This window comes from Syngnathus typhle, linkage group LG1 (genome assembly GCF_033458585.1).
Source record: "Syngnathus typhle isolate RoL2023-S1 ecotype Sweden linkage group LG1, RoL_Styp_1.0, whole genome shotgun sequence".
Classification (NCBI taxonomy): domain Eukaryota; kingdom Metazoa; phylum Chordata; class Actinopteri; order Syngnathiformes; family Syngnathidae; genus Syngnathus; species Syngnathus typhle.
The window spans coordinates 17666142-17689799 of NC_083738.1; the positions used below are offsets into that span (position 1 = coordinate 17666142).

At 40.7% G+C, this 23658-nt stretch overlaps 2 protein-coding genes across 3 annotated transcripts in view; one reads left to right on the forward strand and one right to left on the reverse strand.

Moving 5' to 3' along the window:
* Positions 1 to 4737, forward strand: part of flt4 (fms related receptor tyrosine kinase 4) — a 39582-nt gene extending 34845 nt beyond the window's left edge. Inside the window, exons 23-30 of one of the 2 annotated variants that reach the window (XM_061278466.1) lie at positions 730 to 852; positions 971 to 1082; positions 1281 to 1380; positions 2020 to 2125; positions 2213 to 2337; positions 3147 to 3270; positions 3613 to 3698; positions 4204 to 4737. In XM_061278466.1, coding sequence (XP_061134450.1) covers positions 730 to 852; positions 971 to 1082; positions 1281 to 1380; positions 2020 to 2125; positions 2213 to 2337; positions 3147 to 3270; positions 3613 to 3698; positions 4204 to 4426 — 999 coding nt within the window. In that variant the 3' untranslated portion in view covers positions 4427 to 4737. The remainder of the gene's footprint in view (positions 1 to 729; positions 853 to 970; positions 1083 to 1280; positions 1381 to 2019; positions 2126 to 2212; positions 2338 to 3146; positions 3271 to 3612; positions 3699 to 4203) is intronic. The other variant, XM_061278474.1, reaches the window with a different exon arrangement.
* A 1124-nt stretch (positions 4738 to 5861) lies between these two features.
* On the reverse strand, positions 5862 to 22965 carry ergic1 (endoplasmic reticulum-golgi intermediate compartment 1). Its single transcript, XM_061278488.1, has 10 exons — positions 22806 to 22965; positions 16146 to 16207; positions 13092 to 13164; positions 12046 to 12140; positions 10255 to 10379; positions 9391 to 9495; positions 9251 to 9311; positions 8758 to 8858; positions 8137 to 8259; positions 5862 to 7134 (listed from the first exon to the last, which is right to left on the reverse strand). Exons 1-10 carry the CDS (start codon positions 22823 to 22825, stop codon positions 7027 to 7029), a joined length of 873 nt encoding a protein of 290 aa, XP_061134472.1. The 5' UTR covers positions 22826 to 22965; the 3' UTR covers positions 5862 to 7026.
* Positions 22966 to 23658: the final 693 nt, after the last annotated feature.

A 23658-nucleotide genomic window follows, 5' to 3' on the forward strand; every position in this document is an offset into this window, starting at 1 on the left:
CTGCAATTGTTGGAGTGAGAAACACCAAGAGGGAAGCGAGGTGGCAAATGACACTCCACCAATCAGAATGCGCTCTGGCAAGAATAGCACCAAATGGATGGGCTTGCATATTTCTGTCCGTCCATCCGAAACCCCAAAAAGCACAAAAAATAACTTAGAATGCTAATCTGGTCCAAGTTCCTTGAGTTTGACATAGTATGTATTGGAAAAGTGCTCAAGAGGAAAAACAATCAGCATCAACTTTGTGTAATGAACCAAGTTTCAACCGCCCGAGCAGGACTTACGTGCAGCTTTGGGTTGTTTTTGTCCCCATTGATTTCTGTCTTTATGTAAGAGAGGAGATCATTAAAAACGAAATTTCACTGCTTCTTGGAACCCCGTCAGACTTTTCTGTGAAAGTCTGGCTTCTAGTATCGCATGTATATCTCATCCTAATTGCTCACATCAAACTGAAGATTTTTACATATCAAACAATAGCTTGACACTGAACTTTCCAAGCAGCAGATTGGAGCTCACAGTGGGTTTTTTAATATGCAAGGCAAAGCAGCAGCGGGGGCTGGCAGACAAAGTCCAGTTCCACATATCGGCGAGCATGTAAACAAAGTAGAACTAACAGATGATTAAATTTCATGTCGGAAACAATGCCGGACACACACACACACACACGAGGGTATCGGCGACGTTTTGATACATGTCTGATCGCTCTTCTGTGTGTGTGTGTGTTCACAGTGTATCCACAGAGACCTGGCGGCCCGCAACATTCTACTGTCAGAAAACAACGTGGTGAAGATCTGCGACTTTGGCCTAGCCCGGGATATATACAAAGACCCCGACTACGTTAGGAAAGGCAACGTACGGCAGTCACGCATGCAACTTCATTTTCAACATTACGATTCAATCTCGTTCAGATGTAATCTCTGCTTTTATGCCTCGGTTGTAATATTGGTCTGGTGCTTTGCCATCCTCGTAGGCCCGACTGCCCCTGAAGTGGATGGCTCCGGAGAGTATCTTTGACAAAGTGTACACCAGCCAGAGTGATGTGTGGTCCTTTGGAGTGCTCCTCTGGGAAATCTTTTCACTTGGTACAAAAATGCTTTTGTCGACACATATTTCGAAAAGAAAGGGAAGTTCAAAGACAATCTTATCTGGCCCCATTGAAGTGTGAATCTTTGTGTCTCTGGGAATTTTGTTGGATTTCTAGAAGTAGATTAAATCGTCACGGCTAATTTATCATGCACCAGTTTCTTTGTTCCATCGCGTTTTTTTTTCTTTTTTTCTAGGTGCGTCCCCATATCCAGGAGTGCAAATTGATGAGGAGTTTTGCAAGCGATTAAAAGATGGCGTCAGAATGAGATCGCCAGAAACAGCATCCCCAGAAATGTAAGCTCTGCATCAATGGTTTTAATTGAATGTATTTTCTCTTTTTGATGTGTGGAAAAGGATGACACTAAAGGGACAAGCAAAAGGACAAGAAATAAGGACATAGAGTTTACGCACAAAAAAATACATTAAATCTGTGTTATCAATTTTATTAAATTAATCAATAAATTGAATTTAAAAAATGTATAATAGATGTAATAAATGAAAATAAATTATGAAAATAAACTTTAAAAAACGATTTTTTTTACCTCATCTTTGAATGACCCGGCATGTCGTTATATTTTAAATCAAATAGTTGATGAATAGTAAATCTTGATCTACCTAGACTTGAAAAAAAGGTTGTTTTGATTTAGTTAATTCAAAATGTGGTCAACTGACGTAATTGTTAGTTCAACCCTTTCCAATCCTGTGCAAATGTGTCATCAGAGTATGTATCATATTGTAATGCAGCACAGTTGGCCACCACATACCTAAGTAAGAATTGAAATGATACACATTTTAGATTCCATTGAAATTACATACCGTAGTCTGCCTCCAGTCTTAAAGAGAGAATTTGCGCGGAGGATAAGCAAGAATGCATGACTGCATAGTTGGCTATGGAGCATTTTTATGTAAGACTTTGCTGCTCTCTGCTGGTAGATATGGCATCATGTTGGCATGCTGGCATGGAGAGCCCAAAGAGAGGCCGCCCTTCCCCATCCTGGTGCAAACCCTGGGAGACCTGCTGCAGGACAACAGTCTGCCTGTGAGATGGACCTGTTCGAGGGGGAGGGGGGGGGGAGGCTCCAGAGAGAGTGCTTCCTGTGGTTGATCATCTCAATATTGCTCTCAGGATGGGAAGGATTACATCCCTCTGAACCACTCGCAGAGCTCTGAAGATGACGGCTTTTCTCAAGCTTCTTCACGGCCTCCATCTGAAGAGGAATTGAGACTAGCTGGCAACGTCCTGCCAACCAGGTACTGATGCAAGTCGGCCTCCTGCTTGGTCTGACGTGATGAATAATAGAATAACTTGGATAGCAAGCTATCTATCAGGTCCAACAAATTTGACTATTGATTAATTATCAACTGTGACATGTCACTTCAAAGCCTGGCTACAAAGCAATTAATTTTTATGTACTCTTCCATAATAATCTAGTCAGCAATACACACTTCACTGTTATCACAAACAGCCTGATGGAAAACTCACATTTGGTTGTCTGTCAAGTGGAATCAGCTAAGAGCCACGGGGAAAGGCAAACAAAGATGCAACAGTGGAGCGAGTTTACAACACTATATGGTGTTGTTGCATTTTGCACGGATGACTGTCAAACAATGTGACAAGAAGTGTGTGATCGATAGTCTTAAGTAGAGGGTGTGGCTAATTGATAAAGGTGGGCCCGGCTGACAGACCTTCTCAACATTCATTGAAGCATATTTCCGAATTTGCTTGCCACCGTTTGTCCTGACTTTTCTTTTGAGATGTTAACAGAGCTTCACGCCCTTTTGTTAACAGGTCAAGGTCTTCTGAGTTTCTTGTCATTTTTAATAGGCTTTTTTTTTTCTTTATTCTTTCCTTTGTTATGTAATGGTGAGCTAACTGTTGGGCGTATGGGGATTAAATTTATAAGCCCTTGGGGACAAAATTGAGATCATTTAGCTGTTGGTGACGTGTTCTATGAGCAGACAAGGTTAGCTGAGGTTTTATTTGACTCTGAATACAATGAAGTCTCATTGTGACGCCCCGTCGCGTATTTGATGGGCTAACCTCTCGCTTGTCTTTTAAGCAGGTATTATAATTTCGTGCCCTTTGCCGGCTGTGTGCTTGCCCGAGCCTCAAAGACGTGCCATCCTAGAGTGAAGACGTTTGAAGAGCTACCTTTAGAAGTTCACCCTCAGAAGAGCACTCAGGTAAGAACTTTATTACTATTATGATCTATTTGAGAAATAGATACAGTGGCCTCGGTTCACCTTCAAAGTTATTCACTTTTTAAGTGATTAATGCTCCGCAGGAAAGCATATTGATTTTGAGTTCTAAAAATGGTGAGATAACTGGTGACCCCAAACTCCACACAGGGATTCTAACCTATCTGCACGGCAGGTCAGCTAACCACTAATCCCATCGTGCTGCCCTAATGTGATATTGTACTGTATGACAAATAACTTTGTACAGTACAGTCTTGCCCAACACTTGTTTACAAAATATGTTGAGATCAGCAGATCACAAGATTTCATGTGACGTTGTCTCTACAGGATAACCAGACAGACAGCGGGATGGTTTTAGCATCGGATGAGTTTGAGAGACTTGAACACGGGCCCAAAGGAGCTGTGGCAAAAAGGTGATCTATGCTGCGCAAAAACTATTGGTGGATGGTTGATTATTCGTACTTATAATTAGGGCTGAACAGTTTTGAAAAATAAACCGTGATTTAATAAGAAATGCGATCATCAATATTAAAATTGCGATTTTAATATTCAATTAGTTTTTCAAAGTACCCCTACCATGTTTTTTCCAAACACAAGCAATAAATGAATCTGTCGTATGTTTTATTTATTATCTTTTTGTTTTACAGGTTAGGCTTACGCTATGTGTCCATGTCGTAAGCACTGAACTTATCTTGATGTAATATAAATAAATTACAAACGTACATGTATATAAAAAAAATAAAACCGACCAACAACCTGACTTTTTGTTGTTCTAAAAGTGCATTCTTCTACATTCATTTAAATAGACATCGTTTTCCGTTGACATCCAGAAGTGGCATTGTCCTCAATCCTTTAATAATAATATGTTGCTACCAAGACAACGCTGACTTCTTGCCCATATTGGTGTGTCGCTTTCAGACGAATGAGCAGCAGCAGCAGCACGGAGCCTCTCACAGCCTCGCACGGTTCTTATGGCCGAAACTTTGGCTCTACCAGCTCCACGCATGCTAATTTCTTCAACCAGCTGTCGGGTCAGACCTTCTACAACAACGAGTATGGACACTTGTCTGAGGAGGGCTTCTGTGCCAGTGACTTCTTCTCCTCATCAAATACACCCTGTTTGGCCTCCTCCGATGTGTGACCTTGACACACGTTTCCCAAGAGAAACCAAAAGGCTAAAAAACAAAGCAGACAGCTCAGTGAGTTACTTTGCAGTATGTTAGTGTAAATAACACATGATAGGTCTTTAACCTTGGTTGACTATGGGATTTGAATTCCTCTGCCAGAAGGCACCGCAGCCACTGGGTGGCAGCGTTATGACTACAAAACAATACCAAAGTATTTTCAATACACATTTACTGTACATGTTTTAGCTTTTTATATTCAAATTGCTTCATTTGTACAATTGTTACCGTATATAGTAAGATATAAAGAAATTCTATCTCCTCTGTTTTCAAATCCATCCATTCTATTTAAGGTCACGGATGGGGTGGGGCCTTTCTCGGATGGTTTTGGATGGACCACTCTAGACGGGTCAGTAGCCTGTTAGGGTTACATCCCAGCCCCAGATCAAGTTCTGATGTTCTCATAGCTCCAGGATCTGCCTTGTTCATAAGTACACTACTGTTCAAAAGGTTGGGGTCACACCAGACAATTTAGTGTTTTCCATGGAAACTAACATAATTGCACAACGTTTTTCTAATCATCCATTAGGCTTCTAACACAATTAGGAAACACAGTGGTGCGTTACAAAACTGGAGGGATGGTTGCTAGAAATGGGCCTTTATACACCTATGTAGATATTGCATTAAAAACCAGAAAAATAAGAACTTTTCTAAGAGACCCCAAACCTTTGAACGGTAAGTGTAAGGTACAAAAGAATTTCTCCTGTCAGATACATTATGGAACACGATGATGTCATTCCTGAGTGGAGGACAATTTGGGAAAACAGTGGGAACTGGACATTCCTTTGAAAACTGAAGCCAACAGAAGCAATAAAGGACTGCAGGAATTTGGGACAAGCTGTTTAGAAGGTAATGGCAAGCTGCCTAACGAGAACTAACTGACCAAAACGCAAGTACTTTCTGGATGTACTTTATGTACTTCTTGACTTGTCTTGACCTCATTTTAAATTAGCTTGAGTTGTTGATTGACAAAGGCCGGTGATGACTCATCTTACACAGCGGACGGATTTGCGCCAAAGCTGTCATTTGGTGGAGGCGGTGATGCTTTGAGTATGTAGTGACGAAGGAGACCACCTGAGTGAGACTCAAAGATGTAGGGTGAATAAAAAGCAGTTGAGTCACACTAAGAGGCTCTTATAGACGCCACACATACGCATGGTGACGGCTTATCAACCTCTTACAAGCTGACATCACACATGACGACCTGAAGTGCATATGAGGTTCCTAGGAGCAAGGTCCAACTTGCGCACGTGCATGCACACCACATGAGAGGCAAAGGTCGAAGTCTGCCATTTTCATTTTGATGTACTCTCGACACCTGTTTCCGATGGCGTTTCAATGTTTCACTTTTTAACCTGAATTGTACGTCCCTGACATAACTTGGACAAACACTTCAGCGAACAAGCTTTTATTATGAAATGAAACATCTTGTCTGTGTTCCAGACTATAAAAGTACTACATTGTGAATTGGACCATGAATTCAGTTCTCTCAAAGAAGACAGTTTACAAAAATGTTCAAAATAAATATCAGATCAGTCAATGGGTGTAAGACAGTAACTTCGTTGGCATCTTTACCAAACATGAGAATTAAATACAAATCGGGAAATGGGTGACCTTTTACCAGCAGAACAAAACTTGAAACCTACAAATGAACATTGTAGCCACGCAGAATTGACTGCAGAGTGTCAAAATTCTCACATGACCTAAAATAGTTGAAGCGCAACTGCTTCTGTGTTGATGTGAAGGTTTACCATATCCTCGTGGAACAAAAAAACTGTCTGTAAAGTGAAACTATGGCAGGAGTGTGTGCATGTGTGGGCGGATTGAATACACATTTACTGAGATATACAGCATCCCCCCACATTCCATTTGTGAAATTCACAGATCCACAGAATTTGGGGGCGGGGTTTACCTATTCTCCATTATTTGCTGGAAATTTTGAAAAACAGTTTTTTTGTGCTCAGCCAAACCCATGTCTAATGTAAAAGTAGTGCTTTGTCACCATGGTAAAGAAAAGGGAGGAGGTTCATCAGTCAGGCTATTGCCCGAGCCAATAGAATTTTTTTGTTTGCCCATATCTACTAACATCGAGGTGAATATAGAATGTTTCTTTCAATTTGTGGATTGCAGAACACCGCACTGCTTCTTGTGACAATCACTAAACATGAAGATGCTTGTGGCGACTCTAAGAGCACACGCCACATTTTTTTTTACCAATGAGATCGGCTTGATTAAAAAAGATAGTTCCAAGGTAATAATAAAAATAAAAAAAAAACGGAATGGCTGGCTCCCGACTCACTCTAGAGTTGGCCGGAGGAGGTGGACTCGTGATACTCAGCATTCACACGTCACTAGAGCACACTGAGCCTGTGGGCTACGTCGCTAACTGTGAAGAGAGCCGGTAGCCTGAAAGTTAGATCCTGTGCTTTGGGCACCATGAGAATGTCTCTACAAGAAAGCAGGGTTGGATTTAGCTAACAGGCTACTTTGCACTTATAAATAATAACATAGGTGGATAAGGGTCAAGGTCATGGTGGAGGTGGTGTTAGGTTTAGTCCTAGGAAATTTTTCCAATCTGGATCTTCTTCCAGGCTTCCGATGCAGTGAATATGCAAGAATCAATAATGCCCGCCACTGTAAAAGTCCCTCCAACAATGGCACAGATCTGTACACAAAGCAGGTACAACAATTCACTGAAATTGCTATGGAGTAGAATGCAATTTTCAAATCGCAAAGGCTCCAATTTATTCCATCCATTTTGACCAGTTAATTCAGTGCTTAAGAAATGCAGTATACATTTTCACATCTCATTTCATGAAACATGAAAAAGAGAATTGTAAAAAGCCACAGATTTGTTTTACTTTAATAGGTTTTGACGTATGACACACTGTTTGGTGAGTTAATGACTCAAATTGAAGTAAATAAACGTTCTCTTATTAATTTATGGTTCAGCCCTAACAAAATGGTTATGGATAAGTGCAAAGTGTAAGCAACAGTAAGCTGGAATGCAACCAGCCTCACACTTGACTCACAAACAAAAGGAATGATTCACGAGTACACTCAAGCGCAGTCATGACCTGCTTTTGAGATCCCTTAAGTCACCACTCGCCCAAAGCAATACAAAGGGCCAATTATGGTGGAACTCATCATCGAAACGGCCAATTTAGCCTTGACCACACTGTCAGTCAGTAGGAAAAAATTCTGGTGATGCAATGAAAATAGAGCGCACACACAAAACATGAAGAAAATACTTTTCGGATCAAAGTAAGCACTACACGTATACCATTACAAACTGGTTAGTGTTTTTAGAAACACATAAGCTGATCATGACTATCAAGTCGAAATACAAAATGTTTAGATTTGGTTTCATATCTGCGCATTTTACGTACCTAATAAATAAAGCATGCATAAATATTTGAACCACAGAAAGAATGTTCCAGTCTTCACCACCAAAATCAAAATAGCAAATGTTTAGATTTGGTTTCATATCTGCACATTTGACGCACATAATAAATAAAGCATACATAAATATTTGAACAACAGAAGGAAAGAATGTTCCACTCTACTGTCTCCCTGTGCTAATATTACCATTTACGGACATAAAATGTGAATAAAGTGACGTTTGGTCAAGTTTCCAGGTCTTAAAGTCACAGTAGGGTTCACTCACACTGGTGATGAAGCGGTAGATGGGTTGCCTCCTCTCTGTGTACTTGACTGTGATTGGACTGAGGTCATATCGGAACCAGATGGCCGGTATGATCCTGCCCGTGTGGCTGTATGCAACGTACTCCTGCGAAAAGAGCGTGTGGTACATATTAGCGTGCTGTGGGAGAAGCGCTCTAATCAGCAGTTTTATACATTTTAGAATCCACTGCCCATGCCGAGTAATTGCATCCTTATCTGGAAGGCCTTTCTGAGTCATAACCGTATCAAGTCACTCACAAATTATTCATCTAAATTCAAATCAGATGTAGGGAGTGTGTGTGTTTTGCTATTGTCAAATAAGAATGATTATTATTTTTGATACATTCTGCACATTCTCCTTGAAGAGCTCAAACCACGCTTCTCAGAGGTACGTAACAGCAAAGTCATGCTATTATCAAGAGATAGGGAACAAAGCCGTCCGCAAATAGCGAACATCTCCCAATGCCTCTAAAAAGGAGTTTGAAATAGAATACCAATGCCACAAGATGGCTGCAAAGGACTTTATCTGTGTTTTCTTAAGATTGTTAAGAATGAATGAAAGAAGCGGAAGTTGAACTGAAAAACATGGGTAGGACTAAAGTACCTTGTTGGCCACCGTGTACTGGTAGGAGAACCTCTGTTTGCCTGATAGATCTTCATAAACTGTTGGCACGATCTTCAGAATGTAGTCATGTGAAGCCAGAGCTGAAAGAAGAGAAAAAGATTTGAGATTACAGCGAACGTCTGTCATGTCGTGGATGATCATTTGCATCCCCAATATTGCGTTGTTGTTTTTTTCATCGTTTTTTACGGCAAGTTGAAATCGCTAGAGTTGAATGCCTTCAGTGAAGTAAAATTTTGTGGTAAAGAATTTGTGTTTTTTAAAAAGTTTAAAAGGCAAGGAGCCGTGGTCGAGACAGAAATCAAGTGCGGATAGACTATGGCGTCAAAGTGTGATAATCATCACAAACAATTGTTGGCCTTCTTCATAATCATCATGTCATCTCTGATGAAATTTGCATCAGATTTGCATCCAACCTGCCAGTGTTTGTTCCAGTGTCATCGCACACAATGAAAGCAGTGTGCAATTTACATACGATTCGATGCCAGCTTGTCCGCTCCTCCTAAAGCATTGAAGGCGCCTTGGACTTTTTGCACCTTTGGAACAAACAAAAGAGAACATTTCTTTTATGTTTATTGTTGCTCATGTGACTGTCATATGTGTGGTATTGCCAACCTGAAGCTTCTCTCCAAATGCCAGCTTGTGGATTGAGTGAGTCATGTCAGGACTTTGGGGCTGGGCTGTGGCACTGTGTGTGGACACGTGGAAGTTTCCTGGCACCTGATCACACATGCACAAATGCAGTATGCAAATAGTGTCAATAGTGTAAATGTGTCATCTAAACTAAACCACAATCTGTTTACACATGAATAAAACTCCGCTCACCTGTCTGCAATAAACCTATTTTGACTGACACAGTCAGGGAGACAACAGGAAGAAAAAGAAAAGAAAGTTTCCCAATATTATGTTGTTTGGTATTTGTTTAACTTTATTTACTAGAAGAATAAAAACTTAAATGTCATTATCTTGTGGTCTAGTGTAAAAAAAATAAAAATAAAAATAAAAATTGATTAAAATCAGCCATTTTTGTGCCAATTCATAAAAAATAAAAAGCTAATATCAATTGGGCTCTATCACACTCTACGTACATCAAAAACGTTTTATTTAAACTAATTTCAGACGATGTATTATTTTCCCTAAAATTTATGAAACGATGAGAATCTCAAAATTGCCCAGGACATGAATCATTTTGGTCTGTAGTAGTAGATAGTCATTACATGATGTAGGTGAACCAAGTGTTGTGAAAATGTTGACAAAATGATGTTAAGAGATAATTTTATGGATCGGAAACAAGATGTTCCTAACGCACCGTGAAACAATTGCGCCCACTAACACGTCTTCAATTATTCTACAGGGGAACGTGTCAAATGTCCAACTACTGGGTTAATGATTGTGAACCCTGAGGAGAGACTGACGGAAAACAAGCTGCGCTTCGCAGGACACGGTAATCGTGTGCATGCGTGTGCGGCGAGACGTTACTTTGTTGATGGTGAATTCCCCTTCGAAGCGGCAACCGTCTCCGTGGTTGAGGGCAACCTTCATCGAATTGTCAATGTGGCCGACCTCATGGCGCCCCATCTCATCTTGGATGTCCAAACCCACCACTAGAAATGGACAGACCAACAATGGTAGTGCAGCATCAGCATGCAGCAACATCTTTCAAGGTCCTACAGTGTCATTGGGAGTTAAACACTACCGTAATTTTCGGACTATAAGTCGCGTTTTTTTTCATAGTTTGGGTGGGGGGGGGGGCGACTTATACTCAGGAGCGACTTATATACATATATATGTTTTTTTTCACTTTTCTGGGCATTTTATGGCTGGTGTGATTTATAGTCCGAAAATTACGGTAATTCAGTTTATAACGTTACCCTGTATATCAATCAACATTCGTCTGGCCAGGGTTCGAGGATATGTATATACGATTAATATAGAACCTTTCTAGATATGCAAAGAAACTTTCTACAACTAAAATCTTACCAACATTTTTCTTTGTAATTTAATTAATGAATCAAGATTTTTAAGTTTGAGAAGAAAAAACATTTTCCTCCACTTACTGCTGTCTGTGCGAAGGTTAGATTTGTGAACAGCAGGGGAGGATCTATTCTAGTGGGATACAGGGCTAGGGCCCAAGCCAAACGCATGAAAAATCCAAAAGTGTTTGCCTTATCACCTTTAACGGGTCTTATATAACTAAGAACTAAAATAACTTGAATACATAATTGGTTGCTTGATTGATTGCTTTTAGTGTGTGGAATAACGTCGGTCAACGTCAAAGTGGTCCTTGCATCCTATTTCTCTGTATGTTGGCCCGGAGGCACTGTCCTATTTACAGAACCTGGCTATGTTTCGACTGCGAGCGTAAGGTGGGATGTCTTCTAAAGATGCCGTCTGTCTGACCTTTGATGTCGCAAGGCATGTTGGACGCCCGTTGCCTACGCTTCCTTTTTAACGGTGATCTCAAAATACAGCACAGCGATATGAATCTGTGTTTCTCCTTTTTAAGGGATTAAATGTTGCAAGAATTGAATCTGGGGTCGGGAGGGGAGGAGGAGGAGGATGACGATGATGAGGTTATTACATGAGAGTTTCTGCTTTTCCACAGAGTCATACACCAAGACAGGGCAACATGCTGTAAAGGTCAGCAGATAAAAGTGAAGGAACTTTCCATGACGACGTGACTTTTCTTAATTACATCTGTAATGGATGGTGACCTTTTAAGAAGCCTGGAAAGGATACATTATAACCGCTCAGGATCCCCCACACAAAAAAGAAATCACCCACCATCAACATAGTCATTAAGGATTTCAGCCTGGCTTTTGTTCAGCGTGTCATGAGTACTTTACATTAAGTACTCACAAGGCCAACAGCTGCATGCCACAAACCTCATTCATAGTAATCTGGACCCAATTTTTCACACTCGCTTCCATCGAGTCACTGTTTCATGAGTCGGTGAGGGCTTGAGTCTGCTTGTTTGATTTGTGGCAGGCGGCATAGTTTCGGATGGCAGTCATGAGGAGAGAAAATAAACAGGGACTGCTTTTCGTCCTGACACTTGCGTTGACCGCGTGGCAGCGACACATCAAACGGGGCCAGACGGTGATTTGTGTGCCACTAAGTGAGAGCAAGCCAAAACACAGGCCTCAATGAAAAGGGCAAGGCAAATTCGAGAACGCAAAAGAGGCTAGCGACGGTGTGAAACAGACAGCATGCAAGTGGAAGGGATACAAATTGTGTGTGCGAGAATATCTATATTGTGTATATACTCACAATCACAGTGTAAGTTTGGCAAACTGATGTTTAAACTCACTTCAATCTTCCCACCACTGTCTTTATCGGGATCATCCACATACAGTTCATTTACACTGGGAATGAAAGAAGACAGACGGACAGTTGCAGTCAAATTCTGGTGATAGCTTTTGTTTCTTTTCCTCCTGTAGCTCGACTTCTATAATAAAAATAAAAAAAACTCATAAAAATGAGGGAACGGTCCAAGACCTTTTACACCAAAATGTGTTCTCTATTAAATGCCTGTGTTTCAAATCAATTACCAATTCCTTGGGGTAACCAGGACGATACTTTGATTTAAATGAGAATATACGCCTTAAGTTCTGTGGCACATTTATGAGTGGCATTCCATGCTGTAAGACTCGTGCGTCACCGTACTCCTTCTTACTTGCTATCTTAGTGTCATTGAAATATGTTTTGTTTGATTTGACTATTAATAACATCCAAATTATTTTGATACTTTTATGACGCAACCTTATGCCTTTGTTTTGTTTTATATGATCAGTGGTTAAATTATTTTAAAACTTCTCCCTGTTAAAATTTTACTTTCAAACAGGTTTCATTATGTTGAACGTCATCATTTATCTTTGTATCTTTCAAATATAGATTTTTAGATGGCAGATTATTTTAAATGATGTTATATGCTTTGATTGTCCATTACAGAATGGAATCCATTACAGAATGCAATCCATCCATCCATTCATCCATTTGCGGTTGGTGTCACGTCACGCCGTGAGAATTTTCTTATCCCTGCCAGCGTAATTTCCGCGTTGATTGTCAGACCTTTCCCTCGGCTTGCCTAATTACACATTGGCCCTGAGCTGATGCAGGCACAGTGAAGCCAATTTCCTGTGACAAAACACACTCCGCTCATCGCTGACGACACAAAGCATCAAAACGTGGTCGGTGACACCAGTGATAACGTTCCGCTCTTGTGCATTGCGGACTGAAGGTTTTATACGAGTGTAGCAACAAAGTGGCCAGTGTGTCAATGCGGTTCATGTGGCAACATGTGCCGTGTTACCTACATTTCAGTGGCTATGAATCCCGTCAGCTCCGAGAGGAAGAGGAAGAGTATGACGACGCAGCACAGGATGGAAACTGTAGGCAGATGGGAGCAGAGTGCAAATGAATAGCTTTGACACACACACGCACTGTACATGACATATGGCACTTCTCCAATATCAATCTCATATGACATCACTATTTTTAAAGGATGATGCAAACCAAATGAGCCAGTCTGCTCCATGAAGGAGGTAAGGATGAGCTGCAGTGCTGACATTAATGAAATCACTGAGGCTGTAAATAGTCTCCCTGAATAGCAGCTCTAATGGTGGTGCTAAGGCTTGCTATTACACTGTTTTTAGACACCCTCCTACACAAATTACACATTGAATGCCATCACACCACGGGGCACCAAGTAGGAGTTGAGCTCATATCGTCATCTTTACATTTCCTGAGAAGTAAACGCTCACAAAATCCACTTGAAATATTTTAGTTTTCCTTGGAATGTCTATAATAAAGTCACATCAAACATTAGTTAAAACTACAGCCACATATTTATATATTTACTAGTTTGAAACCGTGACTCTAGTTTGATACCCTCGTGTGAAACCCTAACCCTGGTTTGAAACCCTAACCCTAGTGTGAACCCCTAGTTTAAAACCCTAGATTGAAACCCGAACCAAAGATTGAAACCCAGTTTGAAACGCTCAGCTTAGTTTTAAACCCTAGTTTGAAACCCTAACCCTAGTTTAAAACCCTAGTTTGAAACCCTAACCCTAGTTTGAAATCCTGACCTTAGTTTTAAACCCTAGTTTGAAACCCTAAACCTTGTTTGAAAAAACTAGGGTTTCAAACTAAAGTTTGAAATAAAAAAAAGGGTTTCAAACTAGGGTTAGTGTTTCAAATTAGGGTTTCAAACTAGGGTTTAAGTAGTTATTCTATTCTCATACTATGATAGTTAAGAATGTTAAATTGTTACTTTAAATTGAATGTTAACCTATGTGATGATCAAAATGCTTTTTGTATTTTTATTATTTCCCATTGAAAAAACAAAACAGAATGAGGTGCTTAAAAGGTAAAGCAGCCAGGCCCTTTCGTTTAATAACAAAAACTAATTAGCTTAGTGCTGGTAATAAATAAATAAATAAATAAATAAATAAAAATGAGGGAAGGGGGTGACGCATTTGCACAACCGGTTTTTACCATAGCGGTCAGACCGCTGTGGTGAGAAGCCTTGGCCCGAACGCTCCCACAGAGCAGGTGAGGTGTGTTTAGGTGGCAACCGTCTCCAAGGATCACAGTCACATGACCTTGCGGTTGGCAGGGCGTCACAGTCAAACTTGCGGCTGTTGAAGGATCTACTTTGGGTAATGTTTGACTGCCAAACAACAGTGTCGCAACAAGATACGAGTCAGCAATTCAGCTTGGAGCCAAGACTCTAAGAGTCCTACTTCCTGAAGTTTCGGGAGGGGAGGAGAAAAACGTACAGTCGGAAACAATGACAAGTAGGGCAATATAGCATGAGCTCATCTTTCCCACCGTTCACGCATGGGATCAACTGAGGGTGAAAATGTACATTACCCACAGAGTTTGACGCCATGCTATGCGGTTCTCTAAACAAAGGCATCTTTCTACGGTAACGCTGTCCGGGGCCCGTTTTAAACACCAAACGAGAACAATGAGAGTTTTCTATCAGCTGAGGGAGGGGGGGCTCCGGAAAAAACACCGTGTTTAAAAACGGATGTATTGTTAAACGCAAATACCATAGCCTAAAGGAATGCGGCGGTAAAACAGACCAACTACCGTGCTAGGGTTCAAATATTTGGCCTTTTGTGATATGAAGGGGGGCGTTTCTAGGTCCCTCCGCGTCCGGCCGGCCCAATATTCACACCGACCCGATGGCCTTTACGACCAGACAGTAGATGGCGACAGGAAGGGTGGTGACTAACGGGGCGAAGGAACTACTTGCATCCTTTTCCTCTTAGGTGGGAAACGGACATCTTTAGCAGCCTCATTCTCCTCCCTGTCATCCAGGAAGGTGTTTGTAATCAGCAGCACTTAAACATTATGTCATTGGCTCGCCAGAGACTGGCCTTTTGTTCTAAACGCCGCTTTCATCAGATGATCGATGTGAAAAGAAGACTGAGGGGCCCAAAGTGTGTCATGGGATCTTCTGAAGTGGTGAAAATGTAAAATGATTAGATGACGAATTACTGGTGACAAACACATGATGTGGGAGTAAAAGCATTCCGTATCCAAAGTGCCTACGGCCTTCATTACCACTGTTGTCAGAGAACTTAACCAAACAGGTACAACAGCACGTCTAGCTGTTTAAAAGGATTGATTACTAAACTGGTTCTGTAAAAGCAAGCTAAACAGATGACAAATTATACCCACACATCTATCTTGAGTTGAGGTTATTGTTGTAGTTCATATACAGCAAAAAATGCTATGACAGCACTCCTATCACGCTGTTGTTGATTTGGCTATTAAATAATGTACGGGGTTTTTTTTTCCCATTGTTTTCCAAAACTGTCATTTTCAAACTACTTCCACATTTGCAAAAATGTTCCTATTCCGGCTTCAACCGGCATTGTTTGTCTACAAAGACAGCGTTTGCCTTTTCAATGATGAGTGTGATGAGTGACAGTAAAACCATTATCATTATGATTTTATCCTTTCTGACATTGGTAAACTAAGACTTCTTTTGCCCATATGTCGTAACGTCAACATAAAAGGGCGTCGATCTGTTATGAGAAAGCTGCACCGAGGCTGCTGTGCTGGTCGTCTACCACATCCTGCACGTATTTGGAACAATCGCAATATGATTATTTTTGCTGGTTTTGCTGATTTCCAGTTCTGCATTTTGTATTTCAATGTGTTTGACTGAGGCACAGAATATCAATTATGACACACACGCTCCAATGCGAATACGCTTATTTCAAGCCTTAGATGTAGGAGTGCGTCACAATTTATTTTAGTACAATAATCAAGCATACAAATTACCTTAACAACAAACCTACTGGCTGACACATCTCCATTAGAGCATTTAAGCAAAATTCAAAAAATGCACTCACTGAAAGCGCCTGTGTATGTGGGCTGGGTGAGATCTTTGGGCACTTTCCGGTAGATATCGAACCTGAGAAGAAAAAGGGAGAAAGTGGGTGTAAAGAGGGGTAAGGGGGAAAATACATTGAAATGGTAAACGTAACGTGCTGAGAAGAAAGGAACATTATGTACCCGACGGGTTGTGCGATATTACGAAGGAGTGCTGGAATGTTAGCACTGGAATGTCGCCATTACTTATACAGGCCCAGACAGCCTGCTGCAACACACATCTAGCTGTTTGCACGCCACTGCTGACCTGACCTCAGCGTAGCTCCTTGACACATAACATTTACTCAATAAAGCGCAAGACCAAAAAAAACAAAGTCACGATAAGATCATGATACTTTGACCAAACTAATGACAGCATCAGGATACAGCCCCAGTGATAAAACGGAGTGAAAACACAATTAATCTGCAAAATATACATAATATCCGAAAAGCTGGAAAAGGGAAATTTTTTAGTAAGCAGGATTATTCGGTCAACTCCATGACACTGTCCATAATTATACAGTTTTAATTTAAAGTATAGTATAAATTACTGTGGTGCAACAAATAGATGTATGTCCCATGTCCAATATTAGCATGACTACTATACAACATCAGTCCCCCAAATAGCCTAATTCTGATAAATTCTCCATTAAATTCATTTTGAGAAGTTGTAATTTTGAATTACGTTTTGAAAGCAGCATCTTTGCAACTGAAAACCAAGTCCTCTCCATTCGTTAACGACTAAGTGTTTCATAATCAAATCACATTCTCACCTTTTTGATTGACCGATGGTCTACTTTTCACAACCAACCTACCACGATCGACCCGTTCACGCTCGTGCACACATACACAAATGCACGCACGCACGTACACACGCGATTGACCGGTAGCTCACAATCGACTGGTCGGCCACTTCAGCCATAAACAGTACACAAGGATGTGCATTGTGCAGTAAATAAACAAGTTAATATTTAAATAGTAAATAACAGCGCACAGGCTTATGGTCGGTATATCTCTACTCAGTGATCAGTGACCCTAAAAATCCGAATCGAATAAAGTCTATTTCTGCTGCAACGACTTAACGTCAAATGACTCATCATAGAGGACTAACATCTGTAATTATCCACCCTTGCAGTAATGTGGACCGAAAGCATATGAAAAGGCCCGAAAAATGATTTATTGCACAACAAATCATCATGCAGTGACTCTTCTGGTAATGTTATTTCAGTCTTTTTGAGTAGCGACGAGGAGGGAAAATGTGCAAGTTAACATCAGAACTATTTAAGTTCATGAGCTCACACACGTCCTTTTTGGGCTGTGGTACATTTTTTTAAGGCAAACTGCACCGCTGACAGCACATAACCTCACGTACTCCTTCCTCATCTGCCAAAACAGTCACATCTGTTGACATTTCTTCCACAGAGAGCTGCCAGTGAAATCATGACGGCTGAGGCAATGCAGGGTGGGGGAGGAAGTGGGAGGGAGGTGCTTCCTGTCCAGCCCGACTGCTACTTCACTTTGGGTTTTTTTCCTCTCGTTTTTCAGAGTCCAAGTCAGGTTCAGCCTCTCGCTGAGACCACTTCCACTGAGAACTTCCAGTACCCGGGTCAGCACATAGAAAGGACTGTGTGGGCTCGCCCAAGAAAGTACGAGGGACAAAAACTCGAAGAATCATTTCACAACTCCTCAGAACTTTAATGACCGCACGAGAATCGATTAGACTGTCATTAGGAATTCAAATGAGGAATTGGCATAATTATGCTTTGAAGTAGGTCAACAACTATAGCCGATAAATCCAATTAAAAAAAAGAACATTTTCATTTCCATCTCTTAACAAAATGATTTCAACTTGACAGAGCAGACAATGCACAAACATAAATGCTTGGTCTGTAACAGGATAGAAAATCGGCAATAACGCAGATAATTGTTTTCCAAAGTAAAAGCAAATGTTTTATTTTAATTCATTTATTTAATTCATTTATTTCTCCCCAGTTGATCAAGTAGATTTTGTCTTATGTCCATTCTTAGTATTTGTGTAAAACCTTTGTGAAAATAAAATATGACCAGTCTTAGTATTTGATACTATACTATTATTTTTTTTAAATATCACCTGTGTTTCCTCACAATGGTTGCTTGCTGAACATTATTTCTACCAAGTTGGAAATGTTCAATTCATTTTAGTACAGAATGCAATTTTGAAGTATTTTAATCATAGTACATGTCAACATATCCAATCTAAAACATAATCTGTACTCAGAATTAGCGGTGGGACCGATAAAGTACTAACTTCTCTACTCTGAGCCATGTTCAACAATTCAAAAATAATGCTTTTCAGATCCCAAAGTCTGAAACTAAGACAAACTGTGTCACGTTCATTGATTGACAGACATGACTGCCTTCTCTGAGTCATTGATGGAAAAAAAAATTCTTACAATGGAAGCCGTGTTACTTTAATTGGTTAATAAGACACCATCTCGCTGGTATGAACTGACGTCACATTAATAACACGAGCCTGATCAGAATTTACCATATTTGGACTGTAAAATAGTCAATGAAAGTGTACTGCTTGGCATGAAATTGTCTTTCCACTTTTAAAATACAACTTTACCTTATTTACATGACATACCTGACCAGTATTTTAAAAGTTTCACGTACACAAGTGGTCAACCTTTATTCTCTGCAGGAGAATAAACCGAAGGTCAAACAGCCACTTGAACGCATAGTTGTCTTGAAGGTCAACGTTTGTCTTTTTCATTAGTCTTGAAAACATGACATAATATATCTGTCATGTCTCCTGTTTTAAAATGAGTCACGTGCCACATGATAGGCGCCAGTGTTGTAATGTCACATTTTTGGTAACATTGTCACATGCCACTCATTCCATGAGGTCATGGTAAGGAAAATTAAAAAATCCAATGCAGTTAAGGGATCCCGCTTTGCACGTGTGCGGCAGCGATACGTCCTGATACTTTTTCTGCTGACAACAACATTACGGCTGTTCAACAACAGTGAAATGACTATTTTCAACATCTAAAACACCAGTGATTATTTTTCTGTTGCCTTGTACTTATTTTCGACCTACCACAGATTCCCCCTTCCTCTCGTGTTTACGCATCTGTGGGTCTAAATCTCTCATGATGACGATAAAGATACGCTGTACATTGTGTGCGTTTGGTACACTCTTCAGGGAGATCGCACCTTTGATGCGCTCAATCATTTCCTCTCTTGAGCACACTATGCAATCATGAATATTAATGTTGACTCAGAGAGGCCGTCCATCCTTGACGCTTGTAATTTCCTGAATTGCAGTCGGCACGTATGCCTTTTCCGTCACTTCTCTCTGCGCGCTGCTTCTCAGTTGTGTGGTGATTAGTGAGGACACTGCGTACCGTCCTCTCTCTGCTGATCCCAACAAATGAAAACACAGCGTTGTTTTTTTAAAGAAGGAACCTTACCGAATGCTTCATATGAGGCGAGTGAGTCATTATAAATGAGTCAGTTGCTCACGACTCCCTAAAAAAAGCTTTTTGAGCTTAAGAAAGAAACAGGTTTGCCTTGGACTTTACGCAGACATGATGCGCCATTGAAAGATACAAATTACGACAACGAATTGTGAATTTCGCCTGACTCATGTGACTGACAGCATTTTTCACAGAAGAGATAATTATAACAAGACGAGTTCCAAAGATGAATCAAGAAAAGTTGAATCAATGCCACGAATCATTGAATGAAGGAAAGAGATAAAACCGTCGTTGTGTGTGAAACTAAAGACATCTGCCCTCAGGGTGATATTTGAGATCATCAAGAACAATCATCCAACTGAGAAGCATATTATGAATGACATTTTGTTGTATCATGTTATTTTTGTCATGATTCATGAATGGATTCATTGATTTTGACTTTTACACACAGCCAATAACGTAGCTACAGTAGCATAGATGACAGAAGGCCTCTTCAATGTAGAAATTAGCAGATTAGATTAAGTACAATTTGAGTTAAGGTACACGCCATGATGATGAGAGAGCATGACAAAGGGCAGTTGTTCCCTGCGTGATGTGCAAGCCAGGCCACTAGTTGGCAATATGGATCATTTGGGGTCACATTTGTAACAAACATTTCAAGCTATAGCATATAAATATACAGGTGCTTTGACACAATAAAACACAGGTGTCAAACTCAAGGCCCGGGGGCCAGATACGGCCCGTCACGTCATTTTATGTGACCCGTGAAGACAAATTGTGCATCAAATTCGTGTGTCATTACTAGAATTGCAAATTGTCTTCACTTTTAATATTCTTTTAAATATTTGACCAGTTTTTACTCATCTGATTTGAAAATGAGTTATTTGTCAGTTTGTTTTGTAGCTTTTACTGTATATAATAAGAAGTGCTCATACATTGATTTGTGTTGACAGTCATAATGGCCCTCCGTAAGAAGCTATGACTACAATGCGGCCCGTAAGAAAAATGAGTTTGACACCCCTGCAATAAGAGAACTGCCCGTGCTCGCACATTATCAAATGATGTCATCAAACTTCTGTACATGGTGATGAGAAAGCGCACGTTTATTGCGGCTCGCGTGATCGGACATCCTGTACGGCACGCCGTTCTGGGAAAGCGTATGCTTCAACCTATGGCGCAATTAAAGGTGAGGTGTGACACATGCTACTGAAACCGACACTAACTAATTGGTCAACCGAGGTCTGCTCCTGTGTTGTAATGCAGGTTTTCTGTCAGTCTGCGCAGCATCTAAATAGGATTAGACCTCTTGATAAACCCCGTTGCACAACTACTGTCACAACCGAAACTACTCAACTAGAGTGTTCAAATGTGCTTTACGGTTCACTGATTGTGAAAAGCACACTTTTGCAGAATTGCAAAGATAGGTACAACAATGACATAACTGTTTTTTCTTCTTTCTATTGCTATAGCAGAGCTTTGGCAAATGAATATGGGAGTTCTACTTGAAGTGGCGATGTGAATTTATTAGACTTTGATTGCAGTTTTTTAAGTATTCATCATGACAACTTGACTTATTTCTCTTTATTTCCTTCTTTGTCTTTCTTTTGAACTGGAATGTGGTGTTGACCCGCAGTAATCTGTGGCCACGGCAGGGGCTGTCCCGAGTTCGGACATCCACTATGTGACGCCGGTGCCTACCACCGCACCTCAACGTGTGCAGATCGGCTCGGCTCGGCCAGATATTTTTCCTGTGCCTGACCCTGGCGGCCAGGATGGCTGTGCACATCGGTCGGGACCAGCATGACTAAGCGACAGCTCATCTGGCCGGTGCTGACCGGGTCCGGCTCCCACGCCTTAGCCTTGCAGCGGCCACCCCTGTGACAGGTCCGCTCCCTCTTGCTAGTCGGAACCTCAGTGTGTCCGACCTTTGCCGTGGTGATGACACATGCCATCTGCACGTACAATTGCCTGTTTTGTAAGGGTTTTGACAAATTACAACCACGGTCCATTGGCTCGGACCGTTGTCTGCGACCATTGTCTGAACTGAACTGCCTTTACGCCGGTTCGTGGACCCTGAGGAGGCTGTTTGTGTGTTTTGGGGGTGCTCTTCTGGCTATTGAGGGCGAGCTGTGTGGCGGACCTGAGTTTAAGGCTGTATTTTTAAGGCCTCTCATCAGCAGGCTTGCATTTAGTTGTATCCTTTGGTACAGCATCACTTTGACGCTTTTTATCTTGTTGCACTTGTTGGTTTTCTGTGCCGTTGTGAGTGGCAGCCTAGCTATCAAGTGTGGCGTGAATATTAAGTCAGTGAGTCATAAATCTGATTAAAACAACAATGCAAACAATGAAAGCTTCATAACTTCTCATCAAGTGCAGTCTTTGCAATTTCAACAGTCTAAATCCATGTCGATTTGATTTTGAATAACTGTTCAGCCCGACTTCCACAGAATGCACAGTCCTTTCGGATTGTATCAATGCCATCATAACTGACATGAAAATCGAAATATGGAATTTTGTCCGTATCTTCCAACTGTGAAAGACAATGAGAGGATTTCAACAAATGGAAGCAGCACTTCAAATTGACACTTTGTCAAACGCAAATATTGACTGCCACTTCCCTGAGCAAGTGCCTCTTATCATAAGTTAACACTGCAAGCTAACGCTACTTTTTGCATCCAGCAAACCTTGATGCAGCTCTGCTCATCTTGCAGGAAGCCACCATTGGCGAATTTAACCATATCCAAACGTAACTCAAGCATCCATAGATATTTGACGCAGGCATATAATTACCAATCTACTAAATTACAAGTTCAGAATCAAGTACAAAATCATTCATGTGTTTGCGGAGTCATTTCCATTTTGGACGGTGATTTTTATTCACAATGCATCACTAATGCAAGCTAAATACGCAGCAGTAGAAAGAGCAGCGTTAGCCGGTGAGCCCTGAGGCTAGTAAAAATCCTTCTTTCCACGCCTATAAGGGGGATTGGGGAAAACATACTTGAGGATGGGGGGGCAAGCATGTGCATCTATGAGGCAAGCAAATAATGTCACAATGAAGCCTATTCATGCCAGATGTGACCACGGCAGCAACTTGGGCTCGCTCGTTGCTGGCGCTCCAGGGATGCTCGCTACGGGTTAACATCCGAAACAAAATAAAAGTGAAAATCGAGTACTCACCTCCGGACATCGAAAGGCATGATGTTCTCACTGTCTACAGAGAGGTTTATTTTCAGACAAAGTCACAAAGGGCAGAGATTCTCAAAGCTACCGGTTGTTCATCGGTACCGGGGCTGACGTCAACCTTAGGACGCTTTGCACAATGTGATTGGTGGATAACTGCTTCCGGTTGGTCGTGATTCTACTTCCTGTAACAACAATCACCGAAATTAAGAATGAAACTTTGTTTTTAAATGATAAAACAATTGGTGTCAACAAAACCAGATCTAAAGTAATACAGTCTATTTGAGTGCGCATATAATATGTAGACAGATTTTTTTAATCGCATTTTCTCTCGGTTCAAATCACTATCAGTAAAAACAAAACGTTAATGGTGATTCAAATAATAAGAATAAGAATATCTCAAATCACGTAGGCCTGATTGACAATAGCATATTAAATTAAATGTTTTATTTAATTTTTTTGGTATTGTTTTTTATTTGTGATTACATAAATTCATGTGTTTAATAACTGTAAAAAATATATTTTGACTGAGACACTAGTACAAATGTTTGATTTGCGATTCTCCTCAAGAACGAGAAGAATCATGTGTCTTGCAGAGGGTGTAATAAATCTGCATATCCACCATTTGCTATTTATACTCAAGAATTAGCCATGTATTCTTGTTAAAACTTTAGGCTATATCAAAAAAAATGAATGAATTGCTCCTTGAATAAATAAATAAATACATTTCCTTAAACAGGCACAGAAATGTAAATTTGTGTGTAATGTCATTGATGTATCATTATTTTATTGGTTAATTCTGTGATCTCTCACTCTTTTTCCCCTTTTATTAGCTGTTTGGGAAATAAAC